Source organism: Patella vulgata, chromosome 1 (assembly GCF_932274485.2).
Source record: "Patella vulgata chromosome 1, xgPatVulg1.2, whole genome shotgun sequence".
Classification (NCBI taxonomy): domain Eukaryota; kingdom Metazoa; phylum Mollusca; class Gastropoda; family Patellidae; genus Patella; species Patella vulgata.
The window spans coordinates 27,309,584-27,336,949 of NC_065879.2; the positions used below are offsets into that span (position 1 = coordinate 27,309,584).

Sequence of the window (27,366 nt, forward strand, 5' to 3'; positions counted from 1 at the left end):
TCAATAAAAAAAAAAAAAAATATATATTTTCATTATTACATTAACAAATATTTGTTTTAAAAGTATTATTATTTTTTCCTTTTCTTTAAAATGATTTTCTATCCCAAATTCTTTGTACACCTTTAACCTGGCATTACTAAAATTAAAGCAATATATGGGAGCATGGATTTTATCCTCAGTTGAATGTTATATTCTCACATTGTTTATAACGCTTACATCAGGGTTTTTTTGTGTCTGTCCCTTATGATCGGCTGAAGTTTAGTGATTTTTTTTTCTCTTAATTTCTGATATTTTTAAATTCAAGTTATTCCATCGGATTATAATTTTGTTTTATCTTGTAGTAAAACTAATGTTTTAAATCTGTATCATTAGTCGAGTTTAAATTTTGAACAGTTTTACAATTCAAGTAATCTTTGTTAATATTGAACCTATCATTGAACTCGCTATAACATATATTAACCATAACAAATTCATTATGCATATTTTGTACACTTTAGTCCATGAATGATTTAGTATAATTATAAAATCAAAATCAACATGTTTTATTAAATTTTAAAATGACTTTGTATATATGTTTTTACATACCTATTGTATGCTGATTCAAGCCTATAAATTCATATCTTATCAACAGAGCTTGTACATACTGTTTTTTTCCATATTCATTTTCATTAAAATCAGAACTTTTGTCAATTAAAGTCATTACAGTAATATTTAAAGGAGCTAAATCGCTAACACTTGAGACCTAGAAATTGACTAAAGTTGGTCGCAACGCATATAATACTGTAGTATGAATGTATATAAACTGATTTACATTCAATGGTTTCCGTTTTTACTCCAATTTCAAATCATTTATGTTCGGCGCAATAAGCCAGCAGTCTCAAGCGAGTGCATATTTCTAGCGTCTGGTTATTCCAGTCTATATACGCCGTTTGATTTGGTGCAATGTGTCTAGCCTCGTCCCTCGAGCCTCTTGATACAACTGGGGCTGAAGCGCATTATGGTACACGATTCGTGTACAAATGGTAAAATGTTTATTTTGTCTTAAATATTGGATATCAAAAGCCCATCTTTTTCCGGTGAGATCACAACATGAATGTTGATTTAATTTGACAAATAAATCGTGTTTTTAATGTTGAAGATTTTGGATGATATTAAGTTAGAGACTTAGCTACTTTAATGGTTAAATTTTGAACTACATGTATTAAAAATCTTAACTATTTCTTTATATATCAGACATGTGCAGCATACATATTTATTTTAGTCTATTATGGTACATTTTTTCTCAGTTGTTTGATGTTAATTATCAATGAATTAGTGTATGTGTAGTGTGTACATGTGAGTGTATATAATATATATATGTGTTTATTTATGTATTTGATTTATTATTGTAATTTCATTGTGGGGTTGCCTGCTCTATAATCCAATTATCTTTAATAAATAATGTTAAAAAAAATTATTTATTTTTAAAACTCCCATAGACCGCTCCTTTGAGCAAGACCAAGTAGTCTATATATTTTTTTTTTAAATAGGGGAATGGACAAACAAGGTACATTTTAGCCAGTTGTTAGAACACAACCTGTATTATACCTATGCATTAATTTCAAAAAGTCATAATTTAGCAAACACAAATAACTGTCCACAAAACATCAGTTAATTGTTATTACATTGTCAAACCTTATTAGGGGTGCTTTTGTGGGTATATTGATATTAAAAGGTATTTCCAACCTTATATGGAGGGTTTGGGGATTAAGCAGTGTATGAGGGGGGGGGGGGGTGCTGGGCCTTGCCTTTGATTTATGCATAGTTATATTATTTGGATGCTACAGTGTCAACTTTATTAGAGATGAGGAAGGGTGGGCTTAGGGGATCTATTCTAACCAGTTAATATTAGGGTGAACTCGACAATGCAAAGTATGTATGTCTACACACGCAAAGACTACAGTAGGAAGAGAGCCTCTAATAAAATATAGCTTCACACACCTTGATTGATTTTGATATTTGGCAATTATCTATATTTATATTCGATTATATATAGGCCTATATCATTGCTATCAAACAACATTTCCAACCCTTCTCAAATTATCTTAATACTCGGAGCTGTGGTGGGACGTTAAACACGATGCATGCAAAAATTAATTCCACAGTGTCGTGTAGGCCTGCTTTCTTAAGAATAATACATTGATTCATCACATTTACACAGGCTACAAACAGCTTAAAATTTGTTGAGAGAGGACAAGCCCGTCAGGTATTACCGACAGCGGCTTCACGGGGGTAAGAGGGGTAAAGCTTGTCTGGCATCGGGGAAAACTTTCCGTCTGATGGGGTGGAGGGTCCGAAAACACGGCACATGTGACATAATCGCCAAGTGGTGAGCAGCTGTCAGTTGGACACTCTACCCAATGAGTCATCGCTGACCTAAATCTTTCACATTTATGCACTTATTACATTTTAGCCGACACCGGTAAATACCAGTATTAATAGTGCGCACTTTCTTTTCATTAGAAATATGATTTACAACGAGTTTGGCTAAAAAAAATCGACCTAAATATATTATAGCAAAACAACGACATTGATCTATTAAATTCTCCTTAAGGTCACGTGTATTTACTGTTATTCGCTATTTACTAGATTTTCATTGGCTGAAAGCTCGCCGTCTCACTACTTTTATTATTGCGAGGACAAAAAATGCTGTCGTTTAGATTATTTGCTTAAAACGTTTCTGGCACATAAATTGGAGTGTGGCAGTTTTGTTTACAATACATTAGGGTTATTTCTCGAGAAATAAATATTAAAACTTTCCACAGCGGTGAGTTGCAACGACTTTTGAAAACTAAGCTAGTTAGAACTTCCCAGTCCTCCGCCTATTAATGTTAGCCTGAATTATCCACAACATCGTAGTGAAGTCATTGTTTTATGATATGTATATGCTTAAACAGACATTATGCAAGAGCTAAATCTGCCTATTGCAGAGCTTTCTTTAGGCCTTAAATGTTATATAAACTATTCATTAGACATTTATTAACATATTTAAGTAGATAAGAACGGCTCGGCCATTTAATGATTTAATTGAAAAATGGTAAAGCGAGGCTAAGCCTCGAATAACCAGTACGGTGGTTAAATTCCGTGTTCACATCTTGTCAAACCTTCAAAGGCTGATATCGTCGCTCAGAATAAAGTAATTTAATCGAATCAACAAGTTCAAATAAACGACAGGTATTAGGGTCATTCCATGTCAAGTGGAAAGTGCTTGTAAAGCCCCCCCCCCCCAGACAATTATGTAATAATACATGCAAATTTATGTAAACCTGCAAGTTATATGACTCTAGCAATAACAGTGACTAAGAACTGAAATATGGCCATTTAAATAGGCATACCCTTTCGCAAGTTTTGAAACTGTTATATGACTCGATTTTTGTGATCTGATTTTATTCCTTCTAGTCAGCCTATATTCTTGAAAATGTGGGATTTGTACGAGAATGTTACATGGATTAAGAATTTACCAACAAATTTTACAGAACAAGTACCGTCAACTGTATATGGAGTGCCTTGCGTGCCAATAATTGATACTTGTGCAAAAAAAATCAATATTTCGACAGGTGTAGAAATTTTACTACATTATTAGAAATTGTTACTTATCACAATCATTTAAAATGTATCATTGGGTATTGTTTGAACAAACAGTATTAAACGGGCATTATGGGAAATTAGATAAAGAGTTGACAGTTCTCGCTATAATAGTTTAAAATATAGATAACGTAAATATAATATGCTGAAAATTTCAGTCAAATTGCTTCACTCTGAACCGAGATATTAGTTTTTGAATTTTAGGCTAGCCTCGATCATCATTACTAAAGTCGGTACGATAAAAAAAAAGAGCAAAGTCTGCCCAAAATTTTCTTGGGGAAGTCCCCAATACCCCCACAAGGACTCGCTACTTTGGCGCTCACAAGGTGACTTCGTTGAGGTTCGCAAGTCCGTTCGTTTGACATTTTGATCTCTGGTCGGATAAACTAGTGATCAGGCGACGGACGGTATCTGGTCAGATCTATTTATCACGACGATCGGTGCCTGACTAAATACTGTCAGACAGCATTTAACGCAGTCTATTTTTCAAAATTTTCTGAGGATGGTCCCCCATTTGGCGGTCGGGATTGGGCTTTGTCGCGATTCGCAAGTCCGTTAGTTTGACACTTTACCTCAACGATCAGTGCCTGAAATACTACCCCTAGTTGAAGCTAGTGCCTTTGCCCCCTTAACCTTGGCCTTTGCCCCAGCTTTGCCCCTCCAACCACCGGCGGGCGAAGGGGAGGGGAGGGGGGCTTCCCCGCAAAAAGTTTCGCCCCCCTCCCCACCGTGAAAAAATTGTCGACCATACAAAAAAAATAGATACACATTGCACCACGTGTCTTATTATGCTAGGTTCCAGTATCACCATGGTTTTAATCGTGGAGTAATCGTGGTGATCCTATCAGATCTTATCATATACGTGTTGATCGTATCGAAACGTATCCGAATAAATCTGCAAGTACCAGATCGTGAACTCAATACGGACAATGCTATCGTAAGGGCCAGAAATAAGGGATGGCTAGATTTCGTATTAGGTAGTTTCCAAATCTTCTCGCAAAAAAGGTATTGTCCCTTGTTGATGTCACCGCGGTACCTCTAGAAACTTGGGGTCGCCTCCGAATTTGGTTGATAAAGTATGCTTCTATTTACGGCCCAAGTTCGATCTGGTGGCCGTAGGCCTGTATGGTTTTTGTTCAAAGATGCATTATTGAAGAAGTAAATCTTTCATTTAGCCCATACTCAACTGTCTAGAACCTCGGATGGTTTTGATTTTCAACCGATTTAGCCTAAATTCGCTTGGCAGTTAATGATTTATTTTAAAAATGGATAATCCAGACTACATTGTTCTGCAAACGACGATAAATTCCCTTTCCATTATTTATTTTTTAACTATTATGAGTCAGATCTTTATCTAAATCCTGCATAATGCATCTTTAACTCAGTGAATTAAGTGACGTGTTTTAGTACACAGATATACGTGTTTGATTTTTTGTATTTGATTAATAATTGGTGGTAATGTGACCATTATATAATCAAAAGACTACTATTGATAAGTCATCAATGTATTATAAGTAAACTAATATATATGTGTAGGCCTATACCATTAATAGACGAGACGATTACTGTAATGTAAATTTATACTTTGTGTACACGTTTTCTAGGAATACTCCTTATATTTTAATAACCTGTCGAGTTGGTAAAGGAATGGGATTTAACATCTTGTCAACACAGCAGACCTACTGTAGTCATTTTGAGTATTGTGGTAGTTATTAAATTCTACCGCGCTCGGACATTTCCGCCTACTCTAATTTGAACCCCTACTGTCAAGAGATCTTTTACATACATACCAGTTTAACGGGACCTCGTTTCCGCTATCCGAAAAACTAAACTAGACACACACGCCGTTCAAATAGGCTTGTCAATGAAATATATATTTATAAATTTAAGAAACGAGAATATGAAGATTTCATTGATATCTATACGGTTAAGTAATCTGTTGAAAACTGAAGTATTTAGCCTACGTGACTTTTTGGTGCATCTAAACATTGGCTGACGAATGATACGGATGCAATATTTCAATCGTTAGTTTTAAAGTGCACCTAATTTTGAGAATTACTACCCACGCGAGTTTCCCACAATCCAATGTATGGAACAGGACCTGTACATATCCGTGTATTAACGTCATAAACGCATTTAACCTTCATTTAAATGACATTCTGGAATCGCGTCATCTTTATTCAGCCAATAGAATCACGGTTTCCCCCACAGGCACTGAAACAGCTTATACAACCGATAAATACTTTAGAATTGTGGTCTTTATTTTTTTGATCAAATACAGGAAATTGTAGTGATAGGTGTTTTGTAAAATTGTATTTTTCAAAATTATGGAAGTGCTAGTCAAAAGAATGTAAGTAACTATCCGAAAAATTCAATTACCTTTTTGTTTATCGGTTGGTTTTACCTACTTGCTCAGACCATGTTTAGTTTTTAACATGAGTGTGTGTAAGGTGATTTTGACACCGCCGGTACGGGCGAATATTATTATCATTCACTAGCTAATTTCACACAGGTCAACAAGCTGAACGAATACAGTGGTAAGTGGTTTAATTTAATTCTTTTGTAATAAAAAATAAAGGTAGCATATGTAATATTTTAGGCAATAGGCTAAATTTAGTCTTATTTATTATTCGCCTATTGATTTGCTATAGAAAGCTAGTGCAGCTAGCAAAGCAACCAAAGGATACAGCGTGAGGAAAAGATGCTTGAATCGTGGTGCAGGTTGAATCGATTTATGGCTTCGCTCTTACTTAGAGCAGTGAATGTCATTAACTTTATATTCATTTTGATTTAATTACTAATTTAATTGGCATTGCGTTATATTAAAAAATGTAAACACAGAAGAACCGCCCAGTTCTTTAATAGCTTTAAAACAATCATTATAACAATGTATTATAAATAATACTTTTTTATTATGAATCAAAGGCTGATATACAATATTTTATTATTATTTATTTATTAATTTTTTCGCTTATTCTTTTCTTTCTGTACATTTTAAATTGATTTAGTTCCATTGGAATTTTCCGATGTAGTTCGCCCTTTTCAGTATAGTGCAGGGTCTAGTCGTTCTGTGGGACGAAAAACTAACTGAGGCCCCGTGTACACATTGGCGTGCGTGCAAAAGATCCTTGCCGATTCATTGAGTTCGATTTGCCAAATTGCCAAACGTCCTGATTTAGTGGAACGAATTAAAGTTTAATCTATCAACTTAATAGTTTGGCGTGCACGTAAAAGAACCCTTGACAGTTGGAATTCGAAATAAGATTAGGCCGTAGCGCGGCTGTCCGGGCAAAATTTCCCTCATAGAACACTGCATGGCATATCCCTGCCTTCATTGGCCCAGTCGGTGCAGAAAAACAGGGGGCCCAGTTAGTAAGACGTTGGCTCGCTAACTTGGAGGTCTCGTGTTCGATCTCTGCGTTGGCCGAGAAAGTTAATCGGGATTTTGGGGCGTGGTTCCCCCTTGCCAGTGATGCAGGACAGGGGAGGGACACCGTGAAGTCGTTCACATTGGCGTACACGTAAAAGATCCACTGGCAGTTGGACTGCGCCACTGTCCGGGGAAAATTTCCCTCGTAGTACACATGGCGTTGTATGTCCGTCTTCATTAGCCCAGTCGGAGCATAACGTTAAACCAATTTCATTACATTTCAGTCAAACCCGGTGGATTTTTGGGGTTTTTTTTCAAAAAATTTTAAAGGAGCTAAAGCGCTAATATTTGGGACCTAGAAATTGACACAAATGGGTCGCAACGCATATAATTTGTTACAAATGGGACTGAAACGCATTATGGTACATTGGTACACCGTGTACCACTGTTAAAGTGTTTATTTTGTCTTGAATATTGGATATCAGAAACCCATCTTTTCCTGGTAAGATCAAAACATCAATGTTGATTTAAATTGACAAATAATTCGTGTTTTCAATGTCGAAGATCTTGGATGATATTGAGTTAGAGACTTAGCTACTTTAATAAGATGCATAATATAATATGTATCAATGAATTTTATTTATTTCATCTAGCGACCAAAGTATTACGATCCAATTGAATAGTATCAATATTTGGATGCACATTGGTCAATTGTCCCGATATTACGCCGTTTTGTTCAGTTCACACTATCATCTATCTTCTATATTATCTATATATATATATTTGTGACTGTCGTTTGTCTGTCTGTCTGTTCGGGGTTGGCGGCTACACTAGGGCTGCCCCGAAGTCTGAAATTTGGGGTATAGGGGTAGCTCGTACCGGGGAGTAACATAGGACAGGTGGCGTTAGTCTACCACTTCCGGTTTCGGAGTTATGACCCCCGAGCAAAGCCGGTCTGTTCGGGGTTGGCGGCTACACTAGGTCTGCCCCGAGTCTGAAATTTGGGGTATGCCCCACCTCCCCTCAAGCCACTATTGATGTCCGCCGATCACGGGCCCCATAAATGCGCCGAGAAGTGTGCCGTTTATGAAACGTGGGGTTTAACATCAACTCGACACAAACTAGGTCATCTCTGGACTAACATGGTTCAATTTTATTTCAGTAATTCGCTTGCACGTAGGGGTCTTTAGCAGTGGGGGGGAAACCGGAGGACAGAAGACCCACGAGGTTAGACAGGCGACCCTACTCCTTGTCACGTATAACAGGGAAATCGTAACCGCGCCAGTTGACTCAGTGAGGACCTTATGATACAACGCGCACGCGCTGACCATTCGGCCATCCAAACCCCTTGATATTATAGAAAGAAAAATGGAAAGAGTGGATTATTACTTTTGACACCGAGTAGTGTGCCGGCTATGAAAAATATTTTATTCCCGAAAAGCCCAGTTGTAAAATTAAAACATTAAGGATGGGATGAATTATAAGTTTAGAAGCACTACTTGTTTGTTACATGTACTTATGCATTTATCATATTCAGAGATTCTAATGATTTCATTCAACGTTTGTTTTGTACGAGAAGTACGGTATTAGGTCAAACGGTGAAGAAGAATCGTAGCTATTGATGCTCGTTCCCAATAATAATCGATAGATCTTTAACAAGGAGCCCAGCATTTCCATTTTGACTATTGTTCCAGTGTCGACTGCTTTAGGCATGATAGCAGGGTGTTTTATTGAATACCATCCTATATCATTACGTAAAGAGAATTTGATACTCTAGCGGATTTCATGTCAAATAAAAAATATATCACAGAAACATAACAAAATGGTCATTAAGATAGGCCCCTATCACTTAATGTCATGTAAGTATAAAATGTGGTTATTGATGTCAGTTTTAACGTGAAAATTCAGTGGCCCCAATTCATTTCTTAAATATTGGACAAAGTACCTGAAACCGTCACCAGGATCGCAGCCAATTGAATTTGTTTCACAATTTTGAAAATGTTGCACCAGTACTTTCACCCAGGACAGCGGCGCTATGGTCTACTCTTATATCGATTTCCAACTTCGAAGAGGCCTCGGTTTTTCATCCAAATCGAACGCCATACGTTGTCCCTCCTTCTGTCCTGAACCATTGACACGGGGAACCACGCCGTAAAATCCTGATGAACTTTCTCTGTCAACGAAGGGATCGAATACGGGACTTCCAGGTTAGGGAGCCAACATCTTACTTTTATTTACTGTAGTCTATAATAAAATTGAAGCTGTAAAATGAAAAAAAAGGGAGTCTTCCCCCCCCCCCCCCCCGCCTTTAAAAAGTGTGTCGCTTTCGGGGTGACTAACGCCTCATCTACTTGCCATATTTGATAATGTATTTGCTCTTCGTCTAGTCACGCATGGAGTATACAAATGTTTATCAACAGATTTAACTATTTACTAACAAGGGTTTTAATAAAGTACATCGTGTTGAATGAATGATTCAGACATGGACAATCAGTTACAGAAAACATCACGGTCGTGATGTCGGTTTCTAAACTGAGTTGGGTTTTAGATCACGCAGCCACCACATACCCCAAAAAACATGATGAGACCTGAGGTCAACAAAAAAATCATGACATTACATACATATACCCTGATTAGAATATGCGTGATAACGTAGTTTCTGTGTACCCAAAATATTTTCATCTCCTTAACGTCTACAAGGGCGATATTGAATTACGATTGACTATATTTGATTAAAATACAAACCTCAGTGTTTCGGGATTTTATTATACCCCTATCGGTTAAATCGGTGGAGCTGTACATTTTCTCTCCGTCCGTCCGTCCGCTCCGCAGCTATCGATATGGTTTCCGGGAGGTTTCAAAATTAAACTTTGAGATATTTGATTGAAATTACGTAACCCCCTGCTGTATATAGCAGATCAATTTCGCGATCGTGGGATTCCGTTATTCTTTGCATTAATTATGGCCCTTTGATGATTCAAAATCAATAAAAAAATTTGTTTTCCCGGATCGAAATTGAAATATTTGATTGAAGTGGCTCTGTATTAATTTGCTATTTTCCGGAATTATTTTAGGTTTACACTTTGAGGTGTTGTATTGAACTTTGGTAAACTGTTTTGCTTTGTAGAGTTACAGACCAATTCATTGAAAATTCAGTTTTGACTGGGCAGTGTGGGTAATTGACCAGTGGTCTGCTTCCACTTGTTCGACAAAATAATCAGAAAAAAAATTGACGTAGTACAGCAGAAATGCTATGAAATGGGGTTTAACATCCTACGGTTTTGCTCCGACTGGGCTGATGAAGACGGACATACGCCATGCAGTGTGCTATATCTGAGGGAGATTTTGCTCGTACAGGGGCGCTACGGGCTACTTTTGTATCGAATTCCAAACTGCCAAGGGATCTTTTACGTGCACGCCAATGACTACACGGACCTCAGTGGGAAGCATTTGATGTCAACTGCAAACAAATCTATTGGCGAAAAATCTAGATGTCTTTACATCGGACACGCTACAATTCTAACTCGTGATATTTTAGTTATGGACCCTGTGTCCCTACCGTGTAAGTTTAAAGTTCGTTGTGGACAGTTGGTATCAAATTACCTTATTTATAAACATCTGTAAATTTCCCCGATATAAAAGAAAAAATAATCGACCTCAGCTTGAAATATATGTTAATTGATAATCTGTGGTGATAAAAGTGGGCTTGGATGACTTTATCAAGTGGTTTATTTGTTGTTGATGATAAAGCGACTGGTGCACGTTGTGTGATTACGAGGTTTGTACGTGATAGATAAAACTCATTTTACTTTACGAGATATCGATAAACTTAATGACCAGATTTAATGGAGTGGTCTGATGACCCTTTAAAGCGCCTCTTTAGAAAGTTGGGTATTTATTCCGCGAATTTCACAAATTCGGGATAATTTTGTAGTTATGTAAACAAGTACGTATTTTGTTTCGCCTTCGGTAATTAATCTATTTTAAATTCCCGGGTCGTCATTTAAGGGATTTCTAATCCCCTACAATTTTATTAAAACAATCTGGTTACTTTTTGTCCTTGATCACTTATACGTGACAAGGAGTAGGGTCTCCTGTCCAACCTCGTGGGTTTTCTCCGGGTCCCCCGGTTTCCTCGCACGGCTAAAGACCCCTACGCAGAAGGGATTTATTGAAATAAAAGAATAAACCATATGTTCGTCCCAAAATGACCTAGTTTGTGTCGAGTGGACGTTAAACCCAATTTCTCACTCTCCTTGGTCACTTTGTAAAATCTTGTGAACGCTGTATGGATTGTTTGAAATTGATAATTATTGGTCAGATTATTGAAACGATAGGGTTTTTCGATTTTCAACAATTCAAAGTTTTGTTAATTAGACTAATGACCCCTTGTGTGTCCCACCTTTCGAAGAAAGCAGGGAACTGTTAAATTGCAGTCCCTGAGATCTGACAATCACGCTGGAGTGATAAAATGTGTTCGTCACATATTTTGCCGGAGCTATTTTAATAACACTGCCAAATTTATATCCGAGACAATGTTTTTCATAACTAGTTTACATCAAATTCAAACTCAAAGCTGTATAAATTATAAATAAACACTGTTTAAAGGCTAAATGTTCATAAATAATAACGAACAGTTTACTGTACCAGTGTTATTTTGATGACGGCTGTAACTAGGGGTAATATGATGACAATATGGAAAAATTGACTACCTACTTCAAAGCTGCATAAATATTAATTGTTCATGATCAGGACTGTTCTCTTTGAATATCTTGGCGACATGAAGGGGGTCATTATGCACCGCACAAGCAATCAAGTGGCTCAGTCGGTTTTGCGTCATGGAATTGCGCAGCTGAGTTTTGATACGACGCAGAGTGCTGAAGGATCGCTCGGCTGAGGAGGAACTAGCAGGGTTCAGCGGTGTGAGATGAGAAGAGCTTCGACAGAAGGGAACGTCTGCCTCACTTCAGGTGACATAATGAGGAACGCTTCGTGCACAAGTGAAATAGATTTGGCCGAAAACTGGAGCTTGAAGAATGGCAATTCTTGTTCCAAGTCAGCTCCAGATACGTAGAAACAAGCTCACCATCATGTGGATATAAACCTGAAAATCTGTCCTGGCGATCAAAATCATGGGGGGGACAGAGACCTATTCGTCCCCCCCCCCCCGCCTTCTGATTCTGGCGCGTCCCCCCGTCCCACCCCCCTAAATCCACGCCCATGCAACAGACAGGTACGTCATTTTGATAGCGCCACTAATTTATTGTTTTGCTTTAGAGCGGTGGGACAAGCTCAAATTAAATTTACATAACGACGTGTTGAGGGCGTACGATCTAGTCACTAATGGTATCATTGTAGGTAGTCCACCAAACGTTGACACAACGATACTGGGCTTCCGATATTGCCTTTCAATCACACATTATGCCACGTAAAGTCAGCTTGTGTGCGTATTATTTATTTACTATCAAGTTACATGAAATAATGAACAAAAACAAGCCTCTCTTTGATAGATAATATTTATAAAACTGCATCGTATCCACCGCCATACCGGTAAATCGCTAATTATGATTGGCTACTATTTTTGGAGTTTGATGTTCTAATGGAAACAAAGGCATTTTGAAAATGTTTTTGGTTTTATATTCTTTTAATTATTTAAAACATAACTGTCAATGTTTTAAATAGCTTTGTCAAAATTCCCAAATAAAAATTTAGAAATGCGCGTGTAGGTATTCTTTACAATCGATCTAAATTTTACGTTTCCCTTCCAGCCTCGCATGAGTTTCTTCAGAAATCGCTCGTTAAATTGATAATTCCATGTCTCGAGGATAACTTTGCACGCGAATAAATGAACCGCGATGTGATGGTGACATCGACAATCGACATCGGCTTTGTGTGGAGAATTCATCCGTAGTTTCGGGGACGATTTCGCCTACTATTTTGAGCCCAAATATCGATATTAATAAAATTGAATAATTTGCTGGCGCGATAATTCGATCATATCTTAAGGCCTGTTTAAATGGGTTTGCACGTTTGTCTGCCCCCTTGTACGATATCACTATAAATTTAAAACATCAAGACACGGCGATGATGAGCATTGTCTATTCAGCTGATAAGCAATTTTATTGGCTCAGACTTTTAAAACACATCAACCCTACTTCTGAGGGGGAGTGATGAAACCAAGTTCTATAATGAGCACCTTCTGCTTAGGTTATACAAAATAATAAACAATGTGATTGCTAGAAATAAAATGAAATGAGTTTTAACGTCCTACTGTTCTGCTCCTGTGCTGGGCTAGTGAAGACGAGGTGATTGCTAGAGGCTTTACGGAAAGATAAATGTGGAATTTATTATGTGGTTGGGCTTACTGTTGTCTTTGTAGAGAGTGTTGAAATTATGCCGCGTCTTGTAACATTTGTGGGATGTCTAAATAACTATCAATTTATAAAGGCTACAATCTGCCTTTATTTTTTATTGAAATATGACAGTAAATTAAAAGTAATAATGGAAACAGAACAAAGTAAAAATTCAGACTGCATTATTTAAGAAATAAGTCTTATAAACGTAATATGTAAATAGCCAAATAGCCAATTTACTAATATGTAAGTTAGAAGTTATATGCATTTAAGTAATCATAATAAGTAATCATGGTGAAGAGTTGGGATTATGTCGTGAATTCCACTCCATAATAAAGAAACTTGTCGGATTTCAGCAATTCCCGTTGATTACTTCTGGCGTTATTAAACATGCTCAATTTGCAGAATCGTGTAAATGCTCTTACGATCTGTTTGAAAAATGCACTGGTCATATAAGTGAAACAAAGAAGCCTGTCGCATTTCAACAACATGGTAGGGAATTTGGAGGTGATCATTCTAAGATGCTAAAGGCTATATTTTGTTAAAAGGAAAGGACAATATCCCATGGGACGAAGCAAGACAGGTGTACTTTAGAGGAGCAATCTTAAACATGTTTGACTTCTTTGGGAGCGCTTGACGAATATGCTTTTCGAGATAACGGGATTAAACTAAATAATATACTGTATCGCATAGCTAATGTTATTTTATTGTACTTTTCAGGCCATGGAACCTACAAAATCAAACAGGGTGTCGAAATTGTGGATGTTTCTAGCAAAGGTTGCGCTGGTAACACTAGTCCAAGAGGAGACAACTCAATCAGAACAAGATAATCCCGAGACTATTACTCCCGTAAGCCAAGAAGAAGATGAACTTTCTAAAGTTAAACTTCCGCGAAAATTGCCCTCAATAATAGACATTAAAAGATCCATACCAGCTCATTGCTATAAATCAAGCGTGAAAACGTCACTTTATTTCGCAATCAAAGATGTTGTATTGATTATTGTGTTATATTTCATAGGCGAATTACTCTTAAAGTATTTACCCTTATGGGCTATAGTAATTACAGCACCATTGTTTTGGTTTATTCAAGGTACTATTTTTACTGCCTGTTTTGTAATTGGTCATGATTGTGGTCATGGATCATTCTCCAATTATGATCTAGTCAATGATACCGTGGGTACAATCATGCACGCTTTCCTGATGACTCCATATTTTGGATGGAAAATCTCTCACAAAAACCATCACAAGAATACTGGTAACATTGACAAGGATGAAGTTTTTTATCCTATCCGAAAGAAGTTGTCTACTCCAGGACCTTCTTTACCAGGTTTCGGGCTGGCTCTAGGGTATTTCGGGTATCTAGTATTTGGATATGAACCACGTCCAGTTCAACACTATAACCCGTTCCAGAAACTTTACGTGAAACACGTTCTTGGCTGTTGCATATCCCTGGGCTGTCTGTGTTTCTGGAGCTGGTGTCTGTACAGTTATGTGATGAGTGAGGGCAGCGTAAAGTTGTTTTATCACTATATTGTTCCATTATTTATATTCGGATCTTACACCGTCATCATCACCTTTTTGCATCACACCGAAGAGGATATCCCATGGTACTCTGACGAAAAATGGGATAACGTACGGGGACAGCTGAGTTCTGTTGACAGACATTACGGTATTGTTCATGACGTTCTACACAATATTACCACCCATCAGATACACCATTTGTTCCCAAAAGTGCCCCATTATCATCTGGAGGAAGCTACCAGGGCTTTCCGGGCAGCTTACCCAGAGCTAGTCAATATACGAACTGACAGAGCACTTCCAGCATTTTGGAGGATGTTCAAGAAGTATGCCAAACAATCAGTCATTCCTAACGATACTCAGGTTTACCTTTACAAATAAATTTTAAAAATCCCCGCACAACAGCAGTACAAAAACAGACTTAGGTAGAATGAGAGGCAGTTTATTCATCTTCATAACGTTTCAGATTAAAAGACGCTTTATCAAATTATAATTGTCGTTTAATTAGTTTAGCCATGGTAAAGTACGATATAAATAGTTGATGTATGTACTTAATTTTATAATTGATTCTATTTGTTCCTACAATATATGAGCAGGTAACTTATTAATGATACTCATTCTGTCCTAGTCAACGTCTAGGATATTGTCCCTCATGAATTATTGTTTTGTATATTAATAATACATGTAGGTGTTTTCACCGAATATATCTGAAACTATAACATTGAGCAATAGTTTGAACTTGGATTTCTACGCTGCAGAGTGTAATGATCATTTTTGAAGTCATTCGTCACCCAAATCATTATTATGGTGCGGTTTATACATTTTCGTTTGAAAAGTCTTTTACCGGAGGGTAGTTTTTACTTTATGAATGAAAATGTAGTAAAAGGGATTCTTGTTGGCTAATAAAGTGTTGTTTTTTTCTTCGAGCAATCTGGTCAAATAAAACACTGTATAGTAGATATGAATACATTAAAATATTGTTTGTTACGAAATTATTGTGTGATTGGGCGATGATGAGTGTTCTTTGTATGATATATAACATTTTAAACAAGATTTGTAATTGTCAAACGTTTCATATCCCGGTGCTTTGTGTCCAACGGCATAACGTGTGTATGATTCATTTTAATGTTGTTTAGTATTTCCTGTCTTATTTATGGATATATTTGCATATTTACCGTGTCACTGTTTATAACAATTACCCCCCCCCCCCCACCTTGTGGCGATTTTAAATATTAAATGGGTCCAACTGTTTGTCACATCTCTTTGGAACACAATAATCTTATGTCTAGTTAAGGTAATACTCAGCATGGGTATAGGTATTCATTGGCTAATAAATGCTCAGGATAACGTTGATTCTAATTGAATGAGAGATGTAGACCTACACTTTCATTACATCAAAACCTTAACTACAAGTTCAGTAAGTTCCCGACTCGGCTAATTGCTCAAGACTGTGAGACACGTTAAACTATGGAAAAATAACGTTGCCAATATTATTAGTTCAATGATCACGATGCAAAATGCATATGTCAGCAATTCAAAATACATATTTATTTTTAGTTTTACAATTTTCCATTTGCATTGCTCCACAATACCAATGCCACGGTGTTGAAATACAGAATACACTTTTCAAAAATACAAAGTATAGTATAATAGTTATTTTTCACATTAAACTTTTCCATTCTGTATTTTGCATAATAGACAAATGCATAACAGAGCTTAGCATAATTAGACCGTATACATTATATAGAATCTACAACGAACCTTATTTGCATAAGCAACCGATCTGCAGGAAGCGGCCGAGCTCAAGCTGGCATACAATAATTCGACTTACCATGCCAATCTGTTTCACAGAGATCTTTTAATATCTCTGTAACAGATGACTGTTTCGACACGTGACGTCCAATCATTGGCTCAATAGCGCGTGCATTGTTTACATAAGACGTTACTGATTCGGGCTAAATGGTGAATTTTACTTGTTTTAATACCCATTTACACTAAATAGGAAATGATTTTTACCAACAAACAATTCAAACGTCTGTATTTATTTTTCTAATAAATGAAAACATTTAATTTGACGGAAGAAAAAAGTTAATATTTGGGACTCATTAAGTTGCATCGATGTCATCCTTATCAGTGATTGTAGAGGCCTAGCGAAAATTCACCGCTGATCAGTGCGTTACCATGCAATGAGGGAGAATCAAGCTAGCATGCAATAAGGAATTCGCTGGATGAACATGACTTCAGTAAAATCATGCGCTCAGCTTTCGATAGGCCCCACATTTTTATGCGTCAACATTCATAATGTGGACGTACTGTGCCGTCGCCCCAGTCTGTATGTGTGTGTGTATGTATGTGTGTCTGTGGGTCGCCTACAAGGCAAAATTCTTTATGGATTGTCTTGAAACTTTGCATTTCCTTATACCAGTGGTTCTCAACCTTTTTTTGCCAAAGGCACACCTTGGAACACATGAACAAATAACGGCACAACTGGCTAAATATATATGAAAAATATTTGAATTTTGCAAAATAAAAAACATGGTAAATCAGACGGAATACAACGGTAGACAGAGACTAGTCATAGACACATAGAATAACTCAAACTAAATAAAGAAAAACATAGCTATGAACTTATCAGTAGACACCACTACCAGTGAACATTCAATTGGAATCACGTGATTTTTTACATTTTCTCACTGTGCCGTTCAAAATTCCGAGGCACACCTAAAGGCCACAATGTTTAATGGATCGTCTTGGAACTTGAAATAAGTATTCCTTATAGCCTAAGGACGGCAACTATTGATTTTGGTGCAATATCCCGATTCAGGGGCAGAGCCACGCCCATTTTTTGTGTTTATCGTATACTGGCCGCAATTCTGATGGGATCATCCTCAAACTTGGTATATGTATTCCGTATATCGTAAGGGCGGCAACTATTGATTTTGGTGCATGTCCCGACCAGAAGGACAGAGCCACGCCCATTTTTGTGTTTAGCGTCTGAAGGCCATAATTCTGAATGGATTATCTTGGAACTTATTCCTTATACCCCAAGGACGGCAACCATTGATTTCGGTACATGGTCCGTCTCCCTAGGGCGGTGCCATACCCACTTTTTATGCGCCCACATTTTCATGTGGACGTATTATGCCGTCGCCCCTGTCCGTCCGGACGTCTGGACGTCCGTCCGTCCACAATTTGTTTGTGGACACTCTAGAGGTCACAATTCTTATCCGATTTTGACGAAACTTGAAATATGGGTTTATCTCCAAAAGATCTCGACTGCTTTCGATATTGGCATGTATCGGATTGAAACTTCATGGATTATGGCTCCTGTTTGTACGAAAAATCACGTTTTTAGCGTGTGGACCCAATAGAGGTCACAATTTTTATCCGATTTTGTTGAAACTTGAAATGTAAGTTTATAACCCAAAGATCTCGGTTTCTTTCGATATCGCGCATATCGGACCATAACTTCCTGAATTATGGCCCCTGATTGTACGAAAAATCGCGTTTTTAGCTTGTGGACCCTATAGAAGTCATAATTTTTATCTGATTTAAAAACCTGTATTATTATATCACCGTTACACCCTAAGGACGACTGAGTTCGAATTTCGTGAAAATAGGCCAAAAATTGACAGACAAAATGACCGCTGTTCGTTCTCAAATAGCGTAAGAATATGGTATATCAAGGTTGTGGACCCTATAGAGATCACAATTTTTATCCGATTTTTTTGAAACTTGAAATGTAAGTTTTTAACCCAAAGATTTCGGTTCCTTTCGATATTCGCGCATATAGAACCATAACTTCCTGAATTATGGCCCCTGATTGTACGAAAAATCGCGTTTTTAGCTTGTGGACCCTATAGAAGGCATAATTTTTATCCGATTTAAAAAAGCGTATTATTATATCACCGTTACACCCTAAGGACGACTGAGTTCGAATTTCGTGAAAATCGGCCTAAAATTGACAGACAAAATGGCGGTTCTCAAATAGCGTAAAAAATATGGTATATCAAGGTTGTGGACCCTATAGAGGTCACAATTTTTATCCGATTTTATTGAAACTCGAAATGTAAGTTTATAACCCAAAGATCTTGGTTCCTTTCGATATTCGCGCATATCGGATCGTAACTTCCTGAATTATGGCCCCTGATTGTACGAAAAATCGCGTTTTTAGCTTGTGGACCCTATAGAGGTCATAATTTTTATCCGATTTAAAAAAAACATATTATTATATCACCGTTACAACCTAAGGACGGCTGAGTTTGAATTTCGTGAAAATCAGCCCAAAATTGACAGATAAAATGGCCGCCGTTCGTTCTCAAATAGCGTAAAAATATGGTATATCAAAGTTGTGGACCCTATAGAAGTCACAATTTTTATCCGATTTTGTTGAAACTTGAAATGTAAGTTTATAACACAAAGATTTTGCGTTTTTTTGTCTACAGGCTAAAATTCTGAATCTGAATGGATCATCTTGGAACTTGGCATATTTATTCCTTATATCGTAAGAATAGCAACTATTTATTTTGGGTGCATGTCCCGATCCGCAGGGGCCGTGTCACACACTTTTTTTTAAAAAAAAAGTACCATATGAATCAAAGCAGGAATGTGGACGTATATAGCAGCGATATCGATGCTCTCGTTACTGTGAATGTGAGTACCACCCCTTCTTCTGACCTTGTAAATTGATCGCGTAAATAATTAATTTCCGTCTGCAAATAAGGTTCGTTATAGATTCTATATGTTCTAATATGTTCAGTTCTATTATGCATTTGTCTATACTGCAAAATGCAGAATGGAAGAGTGTAATGTGCAAAATAACTATTATACTGTAATTTGTATTATTTAGTGTATTAAGAGTGTATTATCGTTACTAATTAAATATTATTTACGTACATATTTCCACATTTTTATCTTGTCGTTATGATATTTTTACAACATAAAATATCAAAAGACCATCAAAACATGACCAGTATGACTTTAGGCCATTCAGCGAGTCGACATATTTTTGCTGACTTTATAAATCCAGCCCGACCTTCAATAATTGAAATGGATGCAATGATCGGAATACGGCTGCTTCTAATGTACCAGTCAAAAATTTTGATATATAAAAATCAATCCGATACAAATACAATCAATGAAAGTGGATCTAATTGAAACTATTGTCATTCGATTAGATCGTAAGAAGCATGATCTCTTTGATTAAAGGGCTTATGGCTCTATTCTTTGGAACCTTAAAATAGACGAAATGGGTCTAAAAGCACATGGATGTACATTATATAATATGATTTATATTATGGATATTATGTTCAAATATACTTATTATGTGATTTCTTATGAATTAAATTATCTTCACGTCATATTTAATAAAAAATTCACAAGCCAATGTCTTATTTCAGGTATCTGGCCTCACCCCATGTCATTATCAGCTCATGAACCCTTGCTACACTGTTATGAGGTGGTCGTTCTGATTAGTTGTCTTGCCACGGTTTCGTTTACTACATCGACTAATCGGAGGATAAACACGATAGCATACCAGCAACTGGGCCATATCCCCTGCGCTATGTTGTTACGACTTGTGCGGTAGCTTGAGATTTTAATTGGCATGTACTGTTCAATAATATGTATATACATATATAACAGAAGTAATGATCTGGTTATGCATGTTACTGTATGCTGCTAATTTGGGAATATACCTACATAAAATTGAAATTCGATGTACTTCGAAAACCCATCGAAATCAGAATTCATGCCCGAGTTTTCTTTAAAATGGGCGAGACGACTAGCTTCATTTGAATCCACGATTACGACCATGCTAATGGGCACGAAGTGGTCGCAATCGTTGTAGTACTATGCTATGTTTCGAACGATCAATTTTCTGTTCGACCTAGCGTTATCTCTCCATCTCAATATTAGATTTGATTAACGTCGGCAGTGTGAACGCTTAAATGCGCAATCCCATATTTCACAATCTTCTTAATAATATGCAAAAATGACACCAACTGATGCACAAGCCCCTAATACGAGTGACGCAGTGCGAGCTTTCTGTGGGGGTACGGGGGCATGCCATTTCCTTGACTTTGGGAGAAGATTTTGCAGAATTCTGATGGTCAGATAACACGCATGGGAATTCTTTTTATTTATTAAGAATTTAGCAAGAACGTGCAAAGTACTGTGAATCTGTGAAAGTGATAATAATTACAACATTTACATATATTCGATATATTGTTGTGAATATACATGCTACACGTGAACATATAGGCTCAAATAAAGAATAATAAAATTCGCAGTATTTTAGTTTCGTTTGGTTTCGTGCCTAACGAAATAAAAAAAATAAAAGGAGACTTTTGAGGTTCATAAGATCAGGATTATATAATTTATAAATTATTTGCTGATATTAAAATATCATCCGCAAATGACCTAATCAGCCTTTATAATATCGCCCAAGTTAAAGACACTCTCCCATGTACAAACTGGGTGATTTGATGATGTATTTAGACTAAAAACATATTCAAACTAATTAATCTATAAAAAATTTACTTCAAATCCCTCCCAAAACATTGTATTCACGAGGAAATACCCCAAGCTATAAAAGAAGTCATGTTTGTGTCACGTTAATTGGTGGTCGCGGTAACTAACACGGGTGCCGAGCGGAAAGATAATCCATTGCATATATAAAAGACGGTGTCCATTAACCATAAGTATCGAAGCCTAACTTAATTCTCGGATTATCCCCTGCCCATGTCTTTTTCCGCAGAAACTGTTGTAGGTTTAAAGGGCTAATCCCGATAATTTTTTGGAGAAAAAAACTGTTTAATTTTCTTTTAAAATCCCTTAAAATCCTCTACCTAAGGGCCGAGCAACTAACTCAATATTTGTGATACGTTTTCAAATAACTGAAACCCGTCAGCCTTCACCTGGAAATGGAGAACGGTGTCCCAAGCTGTATTATGGGGTGTCTAGAGAAAACCAGCCATTTTTTGTATAAAAATAATGTGTAGGTGAAATTTACTTTTCATTATCAAGTACAGCATTTGGGCCATTCACTGTATAGACCTCTCAATGAACGGGAATCGATTATCAGGTCTCCCAACGAAAAAATTGACCCAAAATCTTAAAAGGGTTACGTGTCCGGATAAGCAGTTTTGACGGTCACGTCTAAACGACTCAATATTATGAGCTGAAATTTTGAGATACGGTCAATACACCATTCCTCTATATTTTGGCATTTAAATTGCATACATACTCAGACTTTTATTTTTGAGACTCTGTTCAATAAGGGACAGTCCCTTTAAGTCTCTCACTTTTTCCACGTCCGCTCACCATCAAGTTTATCAACATATACATCAAACACTCCTATATCGCAAAGAGGTCAGGGCCCTTATTCACGAAAACTTAAACTAAGTTACAACCGAAATTTTAAGAAATACTGCAACTCATTGGATATATGCAAATTGATTTTACTCGTCAGCCAATCGAATTGCAGTATTTCTTAAAATTTCGATTGTATCTTAGTTTAAGTTTTCGTGAATAAGGGCCCAGACAATCTACGCTGGCGACCTTTGACGTCACTAGAGCAGACAGTCCGTAATCGTGGGGCTCTCTCATTTTTGTCCTGTGCCCGCTCCACGGTTGTTTTGCAAGGAATCCAGTAATTTTGCATAATTTTGAGACTGATTGCAGTGACTGCACTTATTTTGAGACCGGCTATTTTTTCACTGGGCCCCACATTTACGAGTCTACTGTTATGTACTTGTCAAATTTCATTTCATTCTGATTGCTAATAAGGAACTTCGTACCTTTTGAAGTTTGAAATGTTATGACGTCATAATTTTGTAACTAAATCGATTCTGTTCTCTAAGTATTCTTCTATTAGTGTTTAACGTCCGCTTCCATCGGTGGTGATGTCGCAGACAAGCTGTCTTATTAGTATGCTTAGCGCACGCGCAGAGGTCTTTCCTATAGGAGAAAGCGGAGTACCCGGAGTAAACCCACGAGGTTGAGAAGGCGCCCCATCTCCATGCCATGTATACGCTCACATCATGGACCGAAACCACGACCGTAAGCCAGAGTTCAAGGGAGTCAAAGCGCGACTCTAGAACATCCAACCCCTTTCACTGTTTGCTAATTAGGGGTAGCATTACGAGTAAACTGAGACAACCCGGCCAAAGAACAATATGATGATCAAGATTTAGACGGTGTAAAAAGTAAATTTTAAGCCTGGCCAAGGAAGTTCCCGATGACAAAATGAATGTCAATAGGGTTCGTGGTAACGGTTGGCGTATTGGTCTCGAGTATAAAGCAGCTAAAAACGTTCCCGTCGCCAGTGTTACAATTCCCGACAGATTTTCCAAAAGTCATCTAGTGAAATAAATAAAACAAAGTCAGATTAACTGATTCCGAATATTATGGAAGTATTAGTCCAGCTGGGAAATCTTATGTAATTTTATCAACGGAAAATAATTGCCCAAAGTAACTAATGACTCATTAGTCGTTTGGAATGACACATTAGCTTCGACAATGACAAATCTTCATCGAGGAAAGCAGAAAATCCGTTGGTTAGTAATTGGCTGCAAAATCGTTGAACATCGATCATTTTACACTGCCAAATTATTTACCGTCGGACTATTTCAATAGTCATTGTAATTGTAAATGTAAATGATAATCATCTTTGATTGACATTTAGTAATTGAACATATTAACACAAGGTACAATTTTATGGATACACAATTACTTTGCTTGATAAAGACGAGAGTATCCTCGTCGAAACATCGCTTAGTTTCAAACTCAGTAATTGTGTATCCATAAAATTGTACCTTGTGTTAAATTATAATCAAATGACAAGTAGTTTAAATAATCTTTATTTTCTTGGCACGTCATGCATAAACAGTAGCTTGTCAATAGTATCGGGGTCAAGGGCGGCTCTTTTCTGGTGGAAAGCATTCCCATTATCAGAGAACATTCTTTCGGACGACACGGCTGTTCCTGGAATCGCAAGGAAACGTTTGGCTAGTTTTGAAAGGGTAGGGAAACGTTTGAAATGTGACTTCCACCACAGTAACGAATTCAAGGACTCGGTGCTTCCCGTGTTCAACACCACCTTTTCTAACTTGTACGATTCTAGTTCCTGTTTTGCATCATCCAGGATATTTTCTTCAGAGGTTTCATAATCCACAGGTTCCTGCTTAAATAACGCTTCTGTCGATTCAGACGATTGCTCCCCTAAATCGTAAAAATCACCCAAAAGAAATTGCATGGCTGATGATTTGTGGCGTTTTGCCTGCGGCTCGAGATTACTTGGCCTTTCTGTCGCATGTTTGAGCTTGATTTCGGTTAGCAACTCCAGTACATGATTCCACGTCTGTTCTCTTTGCTCATCGTCGAGAAACTTAATTTGTTTATAGCGAGGATCCAGAGTACTGGCAATGACCCATGGGTTAACACATATTTCGTTATCACTTATTGTTAAATACTGACTTGATAAAATGCTAGATACCTTTCTTTTGAACTCTTTAATATCAATGGAATCTTTGTCAGTTGGTTTCATGTGAATTGTGACTAGACCTTTTACTAGCGGATATACCATGCTACTAAAGGGATAAGATTCGGCACAAATTACGGTCGATGCTAAGTGTAAGGGTTCCAAGGTGATGGAGATTTCTTCAACAACATGCCAGTCCTTTTGAGATATTTCAAGCCTTACAGCATCTTCGGAAGTGACAATCGAATCGTTCTGTATAACAGATAAAATTGCCAATTTTTGTTCTGATGCCCGAGAAAGCATAAAATAAACAGAATTCCACCGAGCTAACGAACATTCAATTAAAGGATGTATGGGTAGGTTTAGATGCTTTTGTTCTTCTTTGAAAGCAGCAGTTGCCACTTCTGAGGTACAAATATAGGAAATAATTCGATTTATAGATTCAATTGTTTTGTGAATAGTTTGTATTGAAAGTCCCGCCATAACACTCTGTTTAAGAGTATTTCCTATGCATTTCATCGTAGGATAGCCTAGTTCAGATCTACAAACATCCATGTTAAGTTTGCAAGCCACGGTTATACAGTCGATATTAAGACAACTTATTTTAAAATTAACTAAAACATTATTAATTTCTGTAGCTATATCTTTTCCTGTGTGTTGGCCTTGGACTTCATATGTGTACAATACACGGTTTTGGTAATTCCAGTATTCATCAATAAAGTGGACCGAAAGGGTGAGATATTTTTCATTTGTAAAATTTGACCAAGCATCCATCGTAAATGAGACATATTCTTCATTCTTCAGACACTCTATTAGGTCCCGTTTGTTGGCGTTGTATAATTTTTCTAAGATATCCTTTGCTGATTTTACATTTGGCAGTTTACAAGTTGGATTTAATTTCCGACAAAAGCTTTTAAATCCCTCGCCATTCAATAAACTTATTGGTGTTAAATCCACGATACATGATTCAACAAAAGATCTTATTGTGCTTGTCAGTTCGTCAAGCTTTGCGTTCAGATCAGATAATCCATTTTCCCGCAATGTACCACCGACATCCTTCGTGACACTCGGGTAATGGTAAGAAAAAATGCCGCTGCTCGCACACAAACTTGATGTGGCGGGTTTTCCATTTAAGTCAATAGCCGGGTGTAAATGTGAAAGATGATTTCTTAAACTTGATGTGGAATTTAAAGACACTAACTCTGCCCCACAAATGTTACATTTCGCTTTCCCGCCGTCTAGTTTGCAGAAATAATGCCAGACAACACTCTTAACTCTCCGCTTTGTCGACTTGGTCGCCATTTTTCTTGCATCGAACACGACGTTATGAAAAGGCAAAGCATAACCGGATATTATGATGTTTCAAACCGGTTAACCGCGGCTAGACTTTGTAACACTTTGTTATTCAAAGTGACCATCCTGAGGTATTCCCATCAATATTGCGAACGTCTCATGTGGACATGCAATCAGGTATATGACTATATCAGAACTAATTAATATCCATATAATATTTTTTTTTGCATTTCGGAATGACATTACATTTCGGTACTTGGTTGTGGTCAAACAGTTTTGATTTTGGCAAACAAAAATTGTGCTCATTGTCCTAGTAGTCCTAGTATTACGGAGACTACCTAAAGGGAAACAACTCTATTTGAGAAATTTTATTCCCGATTTTGTTGATTAAGTCGATCGTCGCATTTTTTTTACATGTTAAGATATGGGTAGTACTATAGCCTACAAGTACAAGAAGAAGTAAACAAACTAAGTACCGTAGTGTTGATGGTATCTTTATTGAAATTATCGGAAGAGGTGAGTGTTAAATCGGCTTGGAAAGTGAAAACAATTACAAACGCAGATGGGGATGATGTTGGCTTGTACTTTCGTAGGCTGATCTGATGCTCTCAACAGCCTACTCATATTTGATAGTGGCGGTCATCATTTTCACCGGACAACCAGTCTGATGCTCTCAACAGCCTACTCATATTTGACAGTGGCGGTCATCATTTTCACCGGACAACCAGTCTAAGCTTATATCAGGAAGCAGACCATTAATTTCCACATTGACTTCAGTGTTAATTCCCCAGACAGAGAAATAGCTATAAGAACATTGCTAAAAACGTTGAGATATAGGCCTATATACGTCTGATGTGCGTGTATTTTTAACTGCGATTGGGTGGTTTAGTTTCCTTATGCAAGAGGTAAATCTGCCTAATGCAGGTCTTTCTTTAGGCCTGAAATGTTATCTTAATTATTAATTAGACATTAATTAACTTATCCAGACCATAATCAACTCTCAATGTCATTGCTAGCCTGCAATGTTTATTGGATTAGGTTCCGATTTTCTGTTCGACTTCCATTCATGATTTAATCATGAAATGGATAATCGAGACCATGGACCTTATAATACATGGACTGGCAACGGCTTAATAACCTAACCAGAGATGGGTGCCGCGCTGTAATTTGAGACACGTCACAGTAATTTGAGACGTGTCAATCACGACCAAACGGAAGTTATTAACGAGTTATGTCCCTTCACGGCGTCTGTAGTTACCTGGCATACGTACTGCTCCATTATGAGTATAATGGCTTACAACAGCTATAAAATAAATCTGCGAGCCGTCGGATGTTTATATTTTGTTGAATAATATGATAATAAAATTAAATTTATTTTAAACAAAATTTCTCACTTTTACTATCAAAAGAAACTGGGCAACACTGTGGGATAATTTGGTTCAAATCAAATACAAGTTTATTCATGATTGTTGTACAATACATGCATTGGTACTTGAAAATATCACAAAACAAAATAATTTTTTAAAAATGTTAATAAGATATCAAAGTTTATGGAGAAAGGGATCATTAATTCCAAAGATAAATGTTTCACTGATTGAAAGCAAAAATAAAATCACATATTTTTCATAAAATTATGTTTGTTTGTCAAAAGTGTTATTTTCGTTGTTTTTAGGAAGTAATTAATTATATTTCACTTTTTTAAAAAAAAATTTCCAAACAATGCCTTA

General features: G+C 37.0%; 2 protein-coding genes across 2 annotated transcripts in view; both read left to right on the forward strand.

Annotated features, from left to right (window-relative positions):
- Positions 1–6,006: 6,006 nt before the first annotated feature.
- LOC126811615 (uncharacterized) lies at positions 6,007–20,225 on the forward strand. The gene is made up of 2 exons (XM_050537372.1): positions 6,007–6,161; positions 14,068–20,225. The coding sequence occupies exon 2, from the start codon at positions 14,071–14,073 to the stop codon at positions 15,244–15,246; it is 1,176 nt and encodes a 391-aa protein (XP_050393329.1). The 5' UTR covers positions 6,007–6,161; positions 14,068–14,070; the 3' UTR covers positions 15,247–20,225.
- Positions 20,226–26,023: 5,798 nt separating this feature from the next.
- Positions 26,024–27,366, forward strand: part of LOC126811479 (ATP-binding cassette sub-family C member 5) — a 68,189-nt gene continuing 66,846 nt past the window's right edge. The window contains exon 1 of the mRNA XM_050537148.2: positions 26,024–26,155. The gene's annotated coding sequence lies outside the window, so the exon portion shown is untranslated. The remainder of the gene's footprint in view (positions 26,156–27,366) is intronic.